This window comes from Gymnodraco acuticeps, unplaced genomic scaffold, assembly GCF_902827175.1.
Source record: "Gymnodraco acuticeps unplaced genomic scaffold, fGymAcu1.1, whole genome shotgun sequence".
Taxonomy (NCBI): Eukaryota; Metazoa; Chordata; class Actinopteri; order Perciformes; family Bathydraconidae; genus Gymnodraco; species Gymnodraco acuticeps.
The window spans coordinates 1-17,500 of record NW_022990040.1 but is presented as its reverse complement, the minus strand read 5'-3'; the positions used below and the strand labels follow the sequence as shown (position 1 = coordinate 17,500).

Sequence of the window (17,500 nt, the reverse complement as noted above, 5' to 3'; positions counted from 1 at the left end):
GTACGTTTTTCTTTTTTTTTTACCCAAAAAATATATTGTATATTATCGGGGCTATTAATACTGGTATCGGGTTTATCGGGATGACGTCATCATTCCTAATATCGGACCGATAATTATCGTGCATCCCTAGTTATTACCCTATAATATAATAATCCAATGCAGAGGCAATAATGTCATATAAAACATTATGTTATGTATATTATGTATTTATATATGTATATTTATATATTTACAACCGGCCCTTTGAGTGCAACCATAATGCTGATGTGGCCCGGGATGAAATTGAGTTTGACACTCCTGATAATCCTTTAATTAAATGTGGGTTGTTGGAGTCGGCGTTTTATCGTGTTGGGGTGATTTAAAATAACACACAGAGAGCGCAGAGTAAGCCAACTTAAACACAAAGAGAGGACGAGTGAAGAGAGGACACTAAAGCTCCATTAATCTCTCTGAGTTTCAGAGCTCCCTGCACAGTGTGTGCCCTTCAGCTCCGACACAAAGATATGTATACATCTTTACTCCAGAGTGAATGTGAGGTGGGTCAGTGTGCCTCAAGGGGAAGTCATCCTAAAGTAATGTCATTATTCTGGGTGTCAGTGGGCCGTGTAAACGTCTGAACGCTTTTTCAGCTGCGAGAATTACATTCAGGGCTGAGACAGAAAGTACATGATAACAGAGAGTAGCTCGCTTGGTGCTGGGTAGCTTTGTTCACGTCCAAAGGGTGTGAAAATGTCCCCTTTATTATAGACCTGGGACATTGATGGGGTTTTAAAGAAGCCCTTTAAGGCATTTTAGGGGTTTTCTCTCTCCTGTATTGTGTGTTATATAGGTTTTAGTGCATGTAAATGGTCTGCAGAGGAAAAATTCCCTGTGTTCCCGCCTCCATTGGGGGTTTTTGTTTACTTTCTGAGCAGAGTGACATCCCTATGTAACACTTGCACTCCTATTGGCTAGCGCTACAACACATTCTACGTGATAGGCTAAGGGGCGGGACAACTTTAAACAGTTGACCAATCACAACAGAGGCGGCCAGCTAACCGATCAGAGGGGACTGGGCTCTGGTTTCAGACAGAGGGTGAAAAGAGGTGCTGCAGCACAGACAGTATGAGAACAATAAAGAGCTTTTTGAACATTAAAGCATGGAGACATGTAGAGACACTACATACTGATATACACCTGAACATCAGCAGGAGAAGACTCTTTAAAGTAGAGACACTACATACTGATATACACCTGAACATCAGCAGGAGAGGACTCTTTAAAGTAGAGACACTACATACTGATATACACCTGAACATCAGCAGGAGAGGACTCTTTAAAGTAGAGACACTACATACTGATATACACCTGAACATCAGCAGGAGAGGACTCTTTAAAGTAGAGACACTACATACTGATATACACCTGAACATCAGCAGGAGAGGACTCTTTAAAGTAGAGACACTACATACTGATATACACCTGAACATCAGCAGGAGAGGACTCTTTAAAGTAGAGACACTACATACTGATATACACCTGAACATCAGCAGGAGAGGACTCTTTAAAGTAGAGACACTACATACTGATATACACCTGAACATCAGCAGGAGAGGACTCTTTAAAGTAGAGACACTACATACTGATATACACCTGAACATCAGCAGGAGAGGACTCTTTAAAGTAGAGACACTACATACTGATATACACCTGAACATCAGCAGGAGAGGACTCTTTAAAGTAGAGACACTACATACTGATATACACCTGAACATCAGCAGGAGAGGACTCTTTAAAGTAGAGACACTACATACTGATATACACCTGAACATCAGCAGGAGAGGACTCTTTAAAGTAGAGACACTACATACTGATATACACCTGAACATCAGCAGGAGAGGACTCTTTAAAGTAGAGACACTACATACTGATATACACCTGAACATCAGCAGGAGAGGACTCTTTAAAGTAGAGACACTACATACTGATATACACCTGAACATCAGCAGGAGAGGACTCTTTAAAGTAGAGACACTACATACTGATATACACCTGAACATCAGCAGGAGAGGACTCTTTAAAGTAGAGACACTACATACTGATATACACCTGAACATCAGCAGGAGAGGACTCTTTAAAGTAGAGACACTACATACTGATATACACCTGAACATCAGCAGGAGAGGACTCTTTAAAGTAGAGACACTACATACTGATATACACCTGAACATCAGCAGGAGAGGACTCTTTAAAGTAGAGACACTACATACTGATATACACCTGAACATCAGCAGGAGAGGACTCTTTAAAGTAGAGACACTACATACTGATATACACCTGAACATCAGCAGGAGAGGACTCTTTAAAGTAGAGACACTACATACTGATATACACCTGAACATCAGCAGGAGAGGACTCTTTAAAGTAGAGACACTACATACTGATATACACCTGAACATCAGCAGGAGAGGACTCTTTAAGTAGAGACACTACATACTGATATACACCTGAACATCAGCAGGAGAGGACTCTTTAAAGTAGAGACACTACATACTGATATACACCTGAACATCAGCAGGAGAGGACTCTTTAAAGTAGAGACACTACATACTGATATACACCTGAACATCAGCAGGAGAGGACTCTTTAAAGTAGAGACACTACATACTGATATACACTGAACATCAGCAGGAGAGGACTCTTTAAAGTAGAGACACTACATACTGATATACACCTGAACATCAGCAGGAGAGGACTCTTTAAAGTAGAGACACTACATACTGATATACACCTGAACATCAGCAGGAGAGGACTCTTTAAAGTAGAGACACTACATACTGATATACACCTGAACATCAGCAGGAGAGGACTCTTTAAAGTAGAGACACTACATACTGATATACACCTGAACATCAGCAGGAGAGGACTCTTTAAAGTAGAGACACTACATACTGATATACACCTGAACATCAGCAGGAGAGGACTCTTTAAAGTAGAGACACTACATACTGATATACACCTGAACATCAGCAGGAGAGGACTCTTTAAAGTAGAGACACTACATACTGATATACACCTGAACATCAGCAGGAGAGGACTCTTTAAAGTAGAGACACTACATACTGATATACACCTGAACATCAGCAGGAGAGGACTCTTTAAAGTAGAGACACTACATACTGATATACACCTGAACATCAGCAGGAGAGGACTCTTTAAAGTAGAGACACTACATACTGATATACACCTGAACATCAGCAGGAGAGGACTCTTTAAAGTAGAGACACTACATACTGATATACACCTGAACATCAGCAGGAGAGGACTCTTTAAAGTAGAGACACTACATACTGATATACACCTGAACATCAGCAGGAGAGGACTCTTTAAAGTAGAGACACTACATACTGATATACACCTGAACATCAGCAGGAGAGGACTCTTTAAAGTAGAGACACTACATACTGATATACACCTGAACATCAGCAGGAGAGGACTCTTTAAAGTAGAGACACTACATACTGATATACACCTGAACATCAGCAGGAGAGGACTCTTTAAAGTAGAGACACTACATACTGATATACACCTGAACATCAGCAGGAGAGGACTCTTTAAAGTAGAGACACTACATACTGATATACACCTGAACATCAGCAGGAGAGGACTCTTTAAAGTAGAGACACTACATACTGATATACACCTGAACATCAGCAGGAGAGGACTCTTTAAAGTAGAGACACTACATACTGATATACACCTGAACATCAGCAGGAGAGGACTCTTTAAAGTAGAGACACTACATACTGATATACACCTGAACATCAGCAGGAGAGGACTCTTTAAAGTAGAGACACTACATACTGATATACACCTGAACATCAGCAGGAGAGGACTCTTTAAAGTAGAGACACTACATACTGATATACACCTGAACATCAGCAGGAGAGGACTCTTTAAAGTAGAGACACTACATACTGATATACACCTGAACATCAGCAGGAGAGGACTCTTTAAAGTAGAGACACTACATACTGATATACACCTGAACATCAGCAGGAGAGGACTCTTTAAAGTAGAGACACTACATACTGATATACACCTGAACATCAGCAGGAGAGGACTCTTTAAAGTAGAGACACTACATACTGATATACACCTGAACATCAGCAGGAGAGGACTCTTTAAAGTAGAGACACTACATACTGATATACACCTGAACATCAGCAGGAGAGGACTCTTTAAAGTAGAGACACTACATACTGATATACACCTGAACATCAGCAGGAGAGGACTCTTTAAAGTAGAGACACTACATACTGATATACACCTGAACATCAGCAGGAGAGGACTCTTTAAGTAGAGACACTACATACTGATATACACCTGAACATCAGCAGGAGAGGACTCTTTAAAGTAGAGACACTACATACTGATATACACCTGAACATCAGCAGGAGAGGACTCTTTAAAGTAGAGACACTACATACTGATATACACCTGAACATCAGCAGGAGAGGACTCTTTAAAGTAGAGACACTACATACTGATATACACCTGAACATCAGCAGGAGAGGACTCTTTAAAGTAGAGACACTACATACTGATATACACCTGAACATCAGCAGGAGAGGACTCTTTAAAGTAGAGACACTACATACTGATATACACCTGAACATCAGCAGGAGAGGACTCTTTAAAGTAGAGACACTACATACTGATATACACCTGAACATCAGCAGGAGAGGACTCTTTAAAGTAGAGACACTACATACTGATATACACCTGAACATCAGCAGGAGAGGACTCTTTAAAGTAGAGACACTACATACTGATATACACCTGAACATCAGCAGGAGAGGACTCTTTAAAGTAGAGACACTACATACTGATATACACCTGAACATCAGCAGGAGAGGACTCTTTAAAGTAGAGACACTACATACTGATATACACCTGAACATCAGCAGGAGAGGACTCTTTAAAGTAGAGACACTACATACTGATATACACCTGAACATCAGCAGGAGAGGACTCTTTAAAGTAGAGACACTACATACTGATATACACCTGAACATCAGCAGGAGAGGACTCTTTAAAGTAGAGACACTACATACTGATATACACCTGAACATCAGCAGGAGAGGACTCTTTAAAGTAGAGACACTACATACTGATATACACCTGAACATCAGCAGGAGAGGACTCTTTAAAGTAGAGACACTACATACTGATATACACCTGAACATCAGCAGGAGAGGACTCTTTAAAGTAGAGACACTACATACTGATATACACCTGAACATCAGCAGGAGAGGACTCTTTAAAGTAGAGACACTACATACTGATATACACCTGAACATCAGCAGGAGAGGACTCTTTAAAGTAGAGACACTACATACTGATATACACCTGAACATCAGCAGGAGAGGACTCTTTAAAGTAGAGACACTACATACTGATATACACCTGAACATCAGCAGGAGAGGACTCTTTAAAGTAGAGACACTACATACTGATATACACCTGAACATCAGCAGGAGAGGACTCTTTAAAGTAGAGACACTACATACTGATATACACCTGAACATCAGCAGGAGAGGACTCTTTAAAGTAGAGACACTACATACTGATATACACCTGAACATCAGCCAGGAGAGGACTCTTTAAAGTAGAGACACTACATACTGATATACACCTGAACATCAGCAGGAGAGGACTCTTTAAAGTAGAGACACTACATACTGATATACACCTGAACATCAGCAGGAGAGGACTCTTTAAAGTAGAGACACTACATACTGATATACACCTGAACATCAGCAGGAGAGGACTCTTTTAAAGTAGAGACACTACATACTGATATACACCTGAACATCAGCAGGAGAGGACTCTTTAAAGTAGAGACACTACATACTGATATTACACCTGAACATCAGCAGGAGAGGACTCTTTAAAGTAGAGACACTACATACTGATATACACCTGAACATCAGCAGGAGAGGACTCTTTAAAGTAGAGACACTACATACTGATATACACCTGAACATCAGCAGGAGAGGACTCTTTAAAGTAGAGACACTACATACTGATATACACCTGAACATCAGCAGGAGAGGACTCTTTAAAGTAGAGACACTACATACTGATATACACCTGAACATCAGCAGGAGAGGACTCTTTAAAGTAGAGACACTACATACTGATATACACCTGAACATCAGCAGGAGAGGACTCTTTAAAGTAGAGACACTACATACTGATATACACCTGAACATCAGCAGGAGAGGACTCTTTAAAGTAGAGACACTACATACTGATATACACCTGAACATCAGCAGGAGAGGACTCTTTAAAGTAGAGACACTACATACTGATATACACCTGAACATCAGCAGGAGAGGACTCTTTAAAGTAGAGACACTACATACTGATATACACCTGAACATCAGCAGGAGAGGACTCTTTAAAGTAGAGACACTACATACTGATATACACCTGAACATCAGCAGGAGAGGACTCTTTAAAGTAGAGACACTACATACTGATATACACCTGAACATCAGCAGGAGAGGACTCTTTAAAGTAGAGACACTACATACTGATATACACCTGAACATCAGCAGGAGAGGACTCTTTAAAGTAGAGACACTACATACTGATATACACCTGAACATCAGCAGGAGAGGACTCTTTAAAGTAGAGACACTACATACTGATATACACCTGAACATCAGCAGGAGAGGACTCTTTAAAGTAGAGACACTACATACTGATATACACCTGAACATCAGCAGGAGAGGACTCTTTAAAGTAGAGACACTACATACTGATATACACCTGAACATCAGCAGGAGAGGACTCTTTAAAGTAGAGACACTACATACTGATATACACCTGAACATCAGCAGGAGAGGACTCTTTAAAGTAGAGACACTACATACTGATATACACCTGAACATCAGCAGGAGAGGACTCTTTAAAGTAGAGACACTACATACTGATATACACCTGAACATCAGCAGGAGAGGACTCTTTAAGTAGAGACACTACATACTGATATACACCTGAACATCAGCAGGAGAGGACTCTTTAAAGTAGAGACACTACATACTGATATACACCTGAACATCAGCAGGAGAGGACTCTTTAAAGTAGAGACACTACATACTGATATACACCTGAACATCAGCAGGAGAGGACTCTTTTAAAGTAGAGACACTACATACTGATATACACCTGAACATCAGCAGGAGAGGACTCTTTAAAGTAGAGACACTACATACTGATATACACCTGAACATCAGCAGGAGAGGACTCTTTAAAGTAGAGACACTACATACTGATATACACCTGAACATCAGCAGGAGAGGACTCTTTAAAGTAGAGACACTACATACTGATATACACCTGAACATCAGCAGGAGAGGACTCTTTAAAGTAGAGACACTACATACTGATATACACCTGAACATCAGCAGGAGAGGACTCTTTAAAGTAGAGACACTACATACTGATATACACCTGAACATCAGCAGGAGAGGACTCTTTTAAAGTAGAGACACTACATACTGATATACACCTGAACATCAGCAGGAGAGGACTCTTTAAAGTAGAAGACACTACATACTGATATACACCTGAACATCAGCAGGAGAGGACTCTTTAAAGTAGAGACACTACATACTGATATACACCTGAACATCAGCAGGAGAGGACTCTTTAAAGTAGAGACACTACATACTGATATACACCTGAACATCAGCAGGAGAGGACTCTTTAAAGTAGAGACACTACTACTGATATACACCTGAACATCAGCAGGAGAGGACTCTTTAAGTAGAGACACTACATACTGATATACACCTGAACATCAGCAGGAGAGGACTCTTTAAAGTAGAGACACTACATACTGATATACACCTGAACATCAGCAGGAGAGGACTCTTTAAAGTAGAGGACACTACATACTGATATACACCTGAACATCAGCAGGAGAGACTCTTTAAAGTAGAGACACTACATACTGATATACACCTGAACATCAGCAGGAGAGGACTCTTTAAAGTAGAGACACTACATACTGATATACACCTGAACATCAGCAGGAGAGGACTCTTTAAAGTAGAGACACTACATACTGATATACACCTGAACATCAGCAGGAGAGGACTCTTTAAAGTAGAGACACTACATACTGATATACACCTGAACATCAGCAGGAGAGGACTCTTTAAAGTAGAGACACTACATACTGATATACACCTGAACATCAGCAGGAGAGGACTCTTTAAAGTAGAGACACTACATACTGATATACACCTGAACATCAGCAGGAGAGGACTCTTTAAAGTAGAGACACTACATACTGATATACACCTGAACATCAGCAGGAGAGGACTCTTTAAAGTAGAGACACTACATACTGATATACACCTGAACATCAGCAGGAGAGGACTCTTTAAAGTAGAGACACTACATACTGATATACACCTGAACATCAGCAGGAGAGGACTCTTTAAAGTAGAGACACTACATACTGATATACACCTGAACATCAGCAGGAGAGGACTCTTTAAAGTAGAGACACTACATACTGATATACACCTGAACATCAGCAGGAGAGGACTCTTTAAAGTAGAGACACTACATACTGATATACACCTGAACATCAGCAGGAGAGGACTCTTTAAAGTAGAGACACTACATACTGATATACACCTGAACATCAGCAGGAGAGGACTCTTTAAAGTAGAGACACTACATACTGATATACACCTGAACCTCAGCAGGAGAGGACTCTTTAAAGTAGAGACACTACATACTGATATACACCTGAACATCAGCAGGAGAGGACTCTTTAAAGTAGAGACACTACATACTGATATACACCTGAACATCAGCAGGAGAGGACTCTTTAAAGTAGAGACACTACATACTGATATACACCTGAACATCAGCAGGAGAGGACTCTTTAAAGTAGAGACACTACATACTGATATACACCTGAACATCAGCAGGAGAGGACTCTTTAAAGTAGAGACACTACATACTGATATACACCTGAACATCAGCAGGAGAGGACTCTTTAAAGTAGAGACACTACATACTGATATACACCTGAACATCAGCAGGAGAGGACTCTTTAAGTAGAGGACACTACATACTGATATACACCTGAACATCAGCAGGAGAGGACTCTTTAAAGTAGAGACACTACATACTGATATACACCCTGAACATCAGCAGGAGAGGTCTCTTTAAAGTAGAGACACTACATACTGATATACACCTGAACATCAGCAGGAGAGGACTCTTTAAAGTAGAGACACTACATACTGATATACACCTTAACATCAGCAGGAGAGGACTCTTTAAAGTAGAGACACTACATAGTGATATACAGCTGAACATCAGCAGGAGAGGACTCTTTAAAGTAGAGACACTACATACTGATATACACCTGAACATCAGCAGGAGAGGACTCTTTAAAGGTAGAGACACTACATACTGATATACACCTGAACATCAGCAGGAGAGGACTCTTTAAAGTAGAGACACTACATACTGATATACACCTGAACATCAGCAGGAGAGGACTCTTTAAGTAGAGACACTACATACTGATATACACCTGAACATAAGCAGGAGAGGACTCTTTAAAGTAGAGACACTACATACTGATATACACCTGAACATCAGCAGGAGAGGACTCTTTAAAGTAGAGACACTACATACTGATATACACCTGAACATCAGCAGGAGAGGACTCTTTAAAGTAGAGACACTACATACTGATATACACCTGAACATCAGCAGGAGAGGACTCTTTAAAGTAGAGACACTACATACTGATATACACCTGAACATCAGCAGGAGAGGACTCTTTAAAGTAGAGACACTACATACTGATATACACCTGAACATCATTTTCTCCCTAGAAGCAAAAGGTCTTCTTCAACATGGAGATTATTTCAATTTCAGCAGTGTGTTAAGTCCTTCTTGCAGAGTCAGTGATCCACTTGAGACCGTCTTCTTAGTGATTTTAAGAGCAGCTAAATCCTTTTAAGCCACATGATCTTTATCTTCTTGGGGCTTAGAAGGACGTTGTGTGAAGATCCCCGCTGTGCAGAGGCATTATGGGATGTTACTGATAGATAACAGCATTGAGTCTATAGGCCTGGACTGGACTTACTTCACCAATCTGCAGCTTAAAGCATCTTAAACTGAGCAATACTGACATCACTAAGGCTACTTTAGTTTGAATGTGTGTTTGGTGGCGTGATCATTATTCTTTAGAGTCATTGCGTGCCTATTGATTTGAACATGATCCGTGTATCCATCATTTCCTGGTGTTCTCTAAAGAATAGGGACCAATGGAAACGTTGTCATGTTGCCGTTGTTCAGCATGGAAACATTCATTAGCTAACAATGACATTATTGTTCTATTAATGTAAAGGGAGGTCAGGTACTCTTTAAAACAGCTGCTAGTTATGGGTACTTTTTACTGAAGTACACTTCAAAGCCTCTTTACTTTCACTTGAGTAAAGAAGTTTAGTCAGTACTTCTACTTTCACCAGAGTATTTCTAAACACGAGTATCTGTACTTCTACTTGAGTAAAGGATGTGTGTGCTTTTGCTATCTCTGCTTCTACTCCTCTGTTTTTAAATCTGTATCAAAGTGAATCACCTCCCCTCTCCTCTCTCAGCGCTGATGCATGCCGTGGTGTTTGGAAACGTGACGGCCATCATTCAGAGGATGTACTCACGCCGCTCGCTCTACCACACCCGCACCAAAGACCTGAAGGACTTCATCCGGGTGCACCGGCTGCCCAAAGCCCTCGAGCAACGCATGCTCGAGTGCTTCCAGACAACCTGGTCCGTCAACAACGGGATCGACGTCAGCGAGGTGAGAGAAAGAGACACTTACATTCACCTCAACACAGAGATATAGGAGTGTGTGTATATTGGAACTGTTGATACTGATTTCATAATCACATACAAGCCTTAAAACCTGCACCAATGTTAAATACAGACACATCAGGTGATATAAATATAACTTGATATGACCGTAAAACTCACCAAGTAGTTTTGTAATATCAGGGCGATTATTTATATTATTACATGTATGTAAAAGTGTGAAAATTCGGCATTATTTTATTAAAGTTGAGTTCATTTGCTTAAACCTGAGCATGGGATAATGCCAGGTTAACGTTTTCTGATAAATAAGAGTGAAAGATTTTTAGAGACACCCTTGGCTATCTCTTTGTTTCACAAAATACAATGAAAACCCATTTTCACCATGTCTCTGCAAAAAGATACATTTGAACATTTGATAAAGTCAGGTTCAAAAATCACGTTTTCTTTTATTGTTATATTAGATTGAAAGGTTTTTAAACTCCTGTGGGTTTTGGATAGCTCTTTGTAAATATATGTAAATAAAAACCTTCTGAGTAGAGATAGGAATGAAACTAGGAAGGAACGTAGAAGCAAATCTCTAAGACAGTCAGTCAGAAAGTAGGTTTTATTTGAGCTAATCTTAAATCTTGATCACCTGAAACTAGGTGGCCTTTATTTAACGTTCACATTAGGGAATCCTGCTCTCAGGTAATTAAAGTCGGTGGAGTTTTCTGAGCAGATGTGTGGAAGCCTGCTGTTTAGTTAAAGCTCTGTGAATCTAAAATAAGACCACCTGTAAAGTATGAAGAGAGATAAGACTGTATTGATCACGAAGGACATTGTTGTGCCAGAGTTACAAAAATACAATAACACATATAACACAGCAGCATAATAATACAACTGTACACTAACAGTGGAGTAAAAACAGCAATTAAATAACTACAGGAAACATAGACGGTCACATAATTAATTAAAATACTGCACAGTGACGAATGTGGAGGAAATTCTTAAGAGAAACAGATAAATTATGAATGGACAAAGTTGTCTTTTGTTATATTTAATAACGTAATAAGGAAATTCAAAATACGAGTGAAATCGATCTCAAATGCAGGAACAGAGCAGCTTCATCCTCAGAGGATAAAGAAGTTATACTTACCGTCTCTCTATATATTCATGAAAGGAAACAACTCGTCCTACAAATACAATTCAACAGTGTAAAAGGCAATATGACTGTATGTTTTAAAAGTCACCTATTATGCAAAATCCACTTCTCCATGTCTCTTCTACATCAACATGTGTCCCCTCTTCTTCATGTCTCTTCTACATCAACATGTGTCCCCTCTTCTTCATGTCTCCTCTACATCAACATGTGTCCCCTCTTCTTCATGTCTCTTCTACATCAACATGTGTCCCCTCTTCTTCATGTCTCTTCTACATCAACATGTGTACCCTCTTCTTCATGTCTCTTCTACATCAACATGTGTCCCCTCTTCTTCATGTCTCTTCTACATCAACATGTGTCCCCTCTTCTTCATGTCTCCTCTACATCAACATGTGTCCCCTCTTCTTCATGTCTCTTCTACATCAACATGTGTCCCCTCTTCTTCATGTCTCTTCTACATCAACATGTGTACCTCTTCTTCATGTCTCTTCTACATCAACATGTGTCCCCTCTTCTTCATGTCTTCTACATCAACATGTGTCCCCTCTTCTTCATGTCTCTTCTACTTCAACATGTGTCCCTCTTCTTCATGTCTCTTCTACATCAACATGTGTCCCCTCTTCTTCATGTCTCTTCTACATCAACATGTGTCCCCTCTTCTTCATGTCTCCTCTACATCAACATGTGTCCCCTCTTCTTCATGTCTCTTCTACATCAACATGTGTCCCTCTTCTTCATGTCTCTTCTACATCAACATGTGTCCCCTCTTCTTCATGTCTCTTCTACATCAACATGTGTCCCCTCTTCTTCATGTCTCTACATCAACATGTGTCCCCCTTCTTCATGTCTCTTCTACATCAACATGTGTCCCCTCTTCTTCATGTCTCTTCTACATCAACATGTGTCCCCTCTTCTTCATGTCTCTTCTTCATCTACATGTTGTCCCCTCTGTGGAAAGAGACTCTGAAAGTTTCAGGAACAAAGATTCTCTCTCTTTTTGATCCATTTCTATAAAAACCTGTCTGAAAATGAGCTGATCAGATTTTGGCCACTTGATGATGTCATAACGATGTTTAGTCTTGTGTAGCCATTAGCCAATCAGCAACCAAGGTAACCCCCCCCCCCCTTATCACCTGAATGTCCTCCTAGAGCACCATTGAGTTCTTTGTAACCAGATCTCTCTCAGAGGGGCGTGGGGAGGGGCTCCTTGTTTTCATCTAAAGTAACAGACAGAGAATCAGCTCTTTGGAAACAGGGCTGTGTGGTGGAAATTCCACACTTAATCACCTTCTGGTAAGAAAAGAACAAATATACAAGCTTAAACCAAAGTCGTGTTATTTAATAAAGAGTTATAGCATTTAACAGCATCAATCATATTTCTAGCTGGAAAGGACAGAGGTCCTGCACTAGTAGATAGCACCTAGATCTGACCCCGTTACACAGAAAAGCAATGTCATTTAAACAGATGAGACACATGTGGGCAATCCACATTACAGTCCTAAATTGGGTGGGGGGGCAGACAGAAGGGGGAGCGCAGCATGTTAATTACAAACCCTAACATCCAATGATAATTGCCTTACAATGGTCAGGGCGACACCCTTCTGTCTGAGAACATGTTGTAGCCAGGAAACCTATACATCACTGTCAATTCCCACCATAGGCTGAAACAGAGGGGGTTATGGGTAATGCTGCAATGATCTGTTTGGTGTTTGGAGCCAAACACTTCAGAGACATGTTCTGTATATATCTGAGCAGCCCACTCTCTTCAGTCTCTGTACAAATGACACGACTTTGCAAAGGCGTGCAATAGATACGCAGAAGTCCGATTTTGCGTGCATATGATACTCCCACGTTACGTTTGTTATGAACGTATGTCAAATACGTTTTTTTTCTACATATCTTTGCCATTTATTTAACCCTAACCCTAACCCTAACCCTAACCCTAACCCTAACCAATAAGCTGCTGTGTCGTTTATTGCACCGCAAACATTACAACTGTCATTGGAACGGCGATCCAGCCTGAAGCCACAGGCTTTGTTTAATGTTTGAGGTGTAATATCAGCGCATCATATGCACGCAAAATCGGACTTCTGCGTATCTATTGCACGCCTTTGCAAAGTCGTGTCATTTGTACGCAGACTGTGAGACCGGGTTGATCTGAGACCTATAACATATTGATGAAAACAGTATAATAGGGGACCTTTAAATGATGATATGATGATTTGACCCCCCCCCCCCCTCTCTCTGTTCCCAGCTGCTGAAGGACTTCCCTGACGAGCTGCGTGCGGACATCGCGATGCACCTGAACAAGGAGCTGCTGCAGCTGCCTCTGTTCGAGTCGGCCAGCAGGGGGTGTCTGCGCTCGCTCTCCCTCATCATCCGGACCTCCTTCTGCGCCCCGGGGGAGTTCCTCATCCGCCAGGGGGACGCCCTGCAGGCCATCTACTTCGTCTGCTCCGGGTCCATGGAGGTGCTGAAGGACAACACGGTGCTCGCCATACTGGGTGAGTTCAGGAGGGAAAACCCAATCCAACGTTTTTCTTTTTTCAGTTCAATAAATACTCCTTATTGAGTTTCACACATTTAACACAAAATACAGAACAATACACAACACGACAACGACCTATCTCAATTTCTGAACGAACCTGGGGCAGGATAATGCGATAATGCTATAATATGCTATAATATGTTAAAATATAAATGACTGATATCCTCTGTAGAAATACGGTCCTATTGCTGGAGAACTGGATGGTTGCGATGCATTAGATCAGTGCTTCTCAAACTTTTTTAATGTTCCCCCTTTGAAACATTTTCTCAGCCAAGTACCCCCTGACCGACCCCGAACATTTTTGATCGAAAAACCCTATACAAATAATTCCAATCTAGTGATGTTCCCTCAGTGTGTGATTTATTTACTCCTTCATGCATTACAACAAACTAAGGATATTTTCATTTTATGCATGAAAAATAATAACATAACGAAAAAAAATGTAAACAGAGTTTTTCAATTGAAGTTTAACAAACCAATGAACAAAATGATGCAAAACTATACAATACACACATTTGACATGTTTAGATGAGGTGGTTCTAGGAATATTTTATATAAAATTGTGTTTTCTATTTAACTTATTGTACTAATATTATTTTTTGTAATCATGCATGGTATTTTTTAAATTAACTTTTTTTAAATTTTTTAAATCTCACGTACCCCCTGCAGTACCGCAACGTACCCCTAGGGGTCCGCGTACCCCCATTTGAGAATCACTGTATTAGAGTGCCCTTGTGGTACCAATTTAATTTAGTGTTGTTATTTTTTCTTTAATGTAAAGTAAAGTGTATATATGTATTGCTTTTGGATCTATGTCCTCGTCCTATGTATGTGATTTTTTGTAAGCTGAAAATCAATAAACATATTGATAAAAAAACAAAACAATACACAACCCATGTAAAAACACGGGACGATAAAAGGATACTTTTAGCCACAGACTGAAAGAGTAGGGGGAAATGCATCGGACGTGAGCATGTATGGTTTCAAAAAGGGCGACTTGTGGCTTTGGCCACTGCTGGCATGTTTCCAGGGTTTAATGTGAACGGCTCCCATACAAAAACTCAAACTAAAGATTTTTGGTAACACTTAGTGTAATTTGATATGATACTCATGCTTAACTGAAATGCTCTAAGTGTTTTCCAACAAGTGGATCAAATGCTACGGGTTTTTGCACCAAAAGCACTTTTTCTCCTCCCAATTTGCTCAGATGAAGTTTCTGTTCGTTGAGACCTTTCCTCTCTGAAGATGTTTCTACCTCCTGAGCCGTTGAGTTCTGAGCAGCATCTGAGAACTCATCTAATACTCTGAATAATGTGCAGTGAGTGCAAAAGCTGAAAGCACGCCCTTGAAAAAACTGTTTTTTAAATATGTTTTTCTTCCTTTTTCTATTAAATTGCTTGTATGTTCATTCCCGTTTTGCAACAACACACTTGTGGACCTCTGAAATGAGAGAAGAGCGATGCCTACAGAGAGAGAACGTGCACGTTGTGGATGCACTAGAGCAGTGTTTCTCAAACTTTTTCATACCAAGGACCACTTAACCAATACAAAAACACTCGCGGACCACCTAACTCCACAAATATCCAAAAACACATCGTTTTTTACAAATCGCCTGAAAATTGTTTAAACAAGTGGCAATGTGGGATTAAGGTGTTTATCTGGGCTATATCATGCAATCGAAAGTGAAACTTAAGCTCGTTCCATTGCGGAGATATTCCCGCGAGAGTGTGGAAAACTTTAATTAATTAATTAAAAATGTGAAATGTTACCAATATACTCACGGACCACTAGGGGGCGCTCGGTCCGCGGACCACACTTTGAGAAGCACTGGAAGACGTTTTAAATGACATGTTTACAGTGAAAACGAGAGTGGGACTCATTTTATAATTTGCTGTTTTGTGACTGGATTATGTTTTAAAAGAAATTCCATTTCATTTGATGTAAAACAGAAAGCATTTGAGAAGATTGAACACAGCAGCTTTTTGGTAATATTACTCTTAATTTAAATACTAGGAATACTGCAGTACGTGCAAAAGCTGAGAGCTTCAAAAAACAGATGAGTTTTTCCTGTTTTTCTTCCTTTTTCTATTAAATTGCTTGTATTTTCATTCCCGTTTTGCAACAACACACTTGTTGACCTCTGAAATGAGAGAAGAGCGATGCCTACAGAGAGAGAACGTGCACGGTCATGTGCGTGCTGGATGCACTAAAGGAAGACGTTTTAAATGGCATGTTTACAGTGAAAACGAGAGTGGGACTCATTTTGTAATTTGCTGTGTATTAACTAAAACAAAACAAAAGGTGCATCGATTCCTGTGATGTTCTTCAATGTCTTGATTTGTGAGTCCAACGCACAAAGATATTCCAGATATTAAACAGAAAGCATTTGTAAAGCTTGAACACAGTAATATTATGAATTGGAAATCCTGTGCAGTACGTGCAAAAGCTGAGTTTCAAAAACAGATTCCTTTGACCATGTTCTGCTTATTTTCACTATTAAATTAACTATTAAATTGCTTCTATTTCCAGCCCCTGTTTTCAACTCACCTGCTGAATCCCGTCCACCTTTATATTCACGATGTTTTCATATTAACTATCCTCCTAGATGGATAAAGAGCGTGGTGACTAAAGCTGATAATGCAATGCTTTTAGCTCCTCGTTGGAAAGCCAATTGAAACGCTGGTTACCTTTTAGAGTGAAATGAAGTTACATGGTGATGCAGGACGTGATGAAAAACGATACATTACGCCGTAGCTGTAATAGACCAATTTACCCAGGACTCAATGGAGGATCTGCGTGTCGTGTGTGTGTTTTGTGTGTGTGTGTGTGGTGTGTGTGTGTGTTTGTGTGTGTGTGTGTGGTGGTGTGTGTGTGTGTGTGTGTGTGTGTGTGTGTGTGTGTGTGTGTGTGTT

The 17,500-nt window shown here is 40.3% G+C and overlaps 1 protein-coding gene across 1 annotated transcript in view; it reads left to right on the top strand.

Annotated features, from left to right (window-relative positions):
- The window catches only part of LOC117545413 (potassium voltage-gated channel subfamily H member 8-like), a gene marked incomplete at its 3' end in the record, with an annotated part of 18,710 nt that extends 4,166 nt beyond the window's left edge, over positions 1–14,544 (top strand). Inside the window, 2 exon segments of the mRNA XM_034215172.1 lie at positions 10,689–10,888; positions 14,295–14,544. Coding sequence (XP_034071063.1) covers positions 10,689–10,888; positions 14,295–14,544 — 450 coding nt within the window.
- Between the last annotated feature and the right edge of the window lie 2,956 nt (positions 14,545–17,500).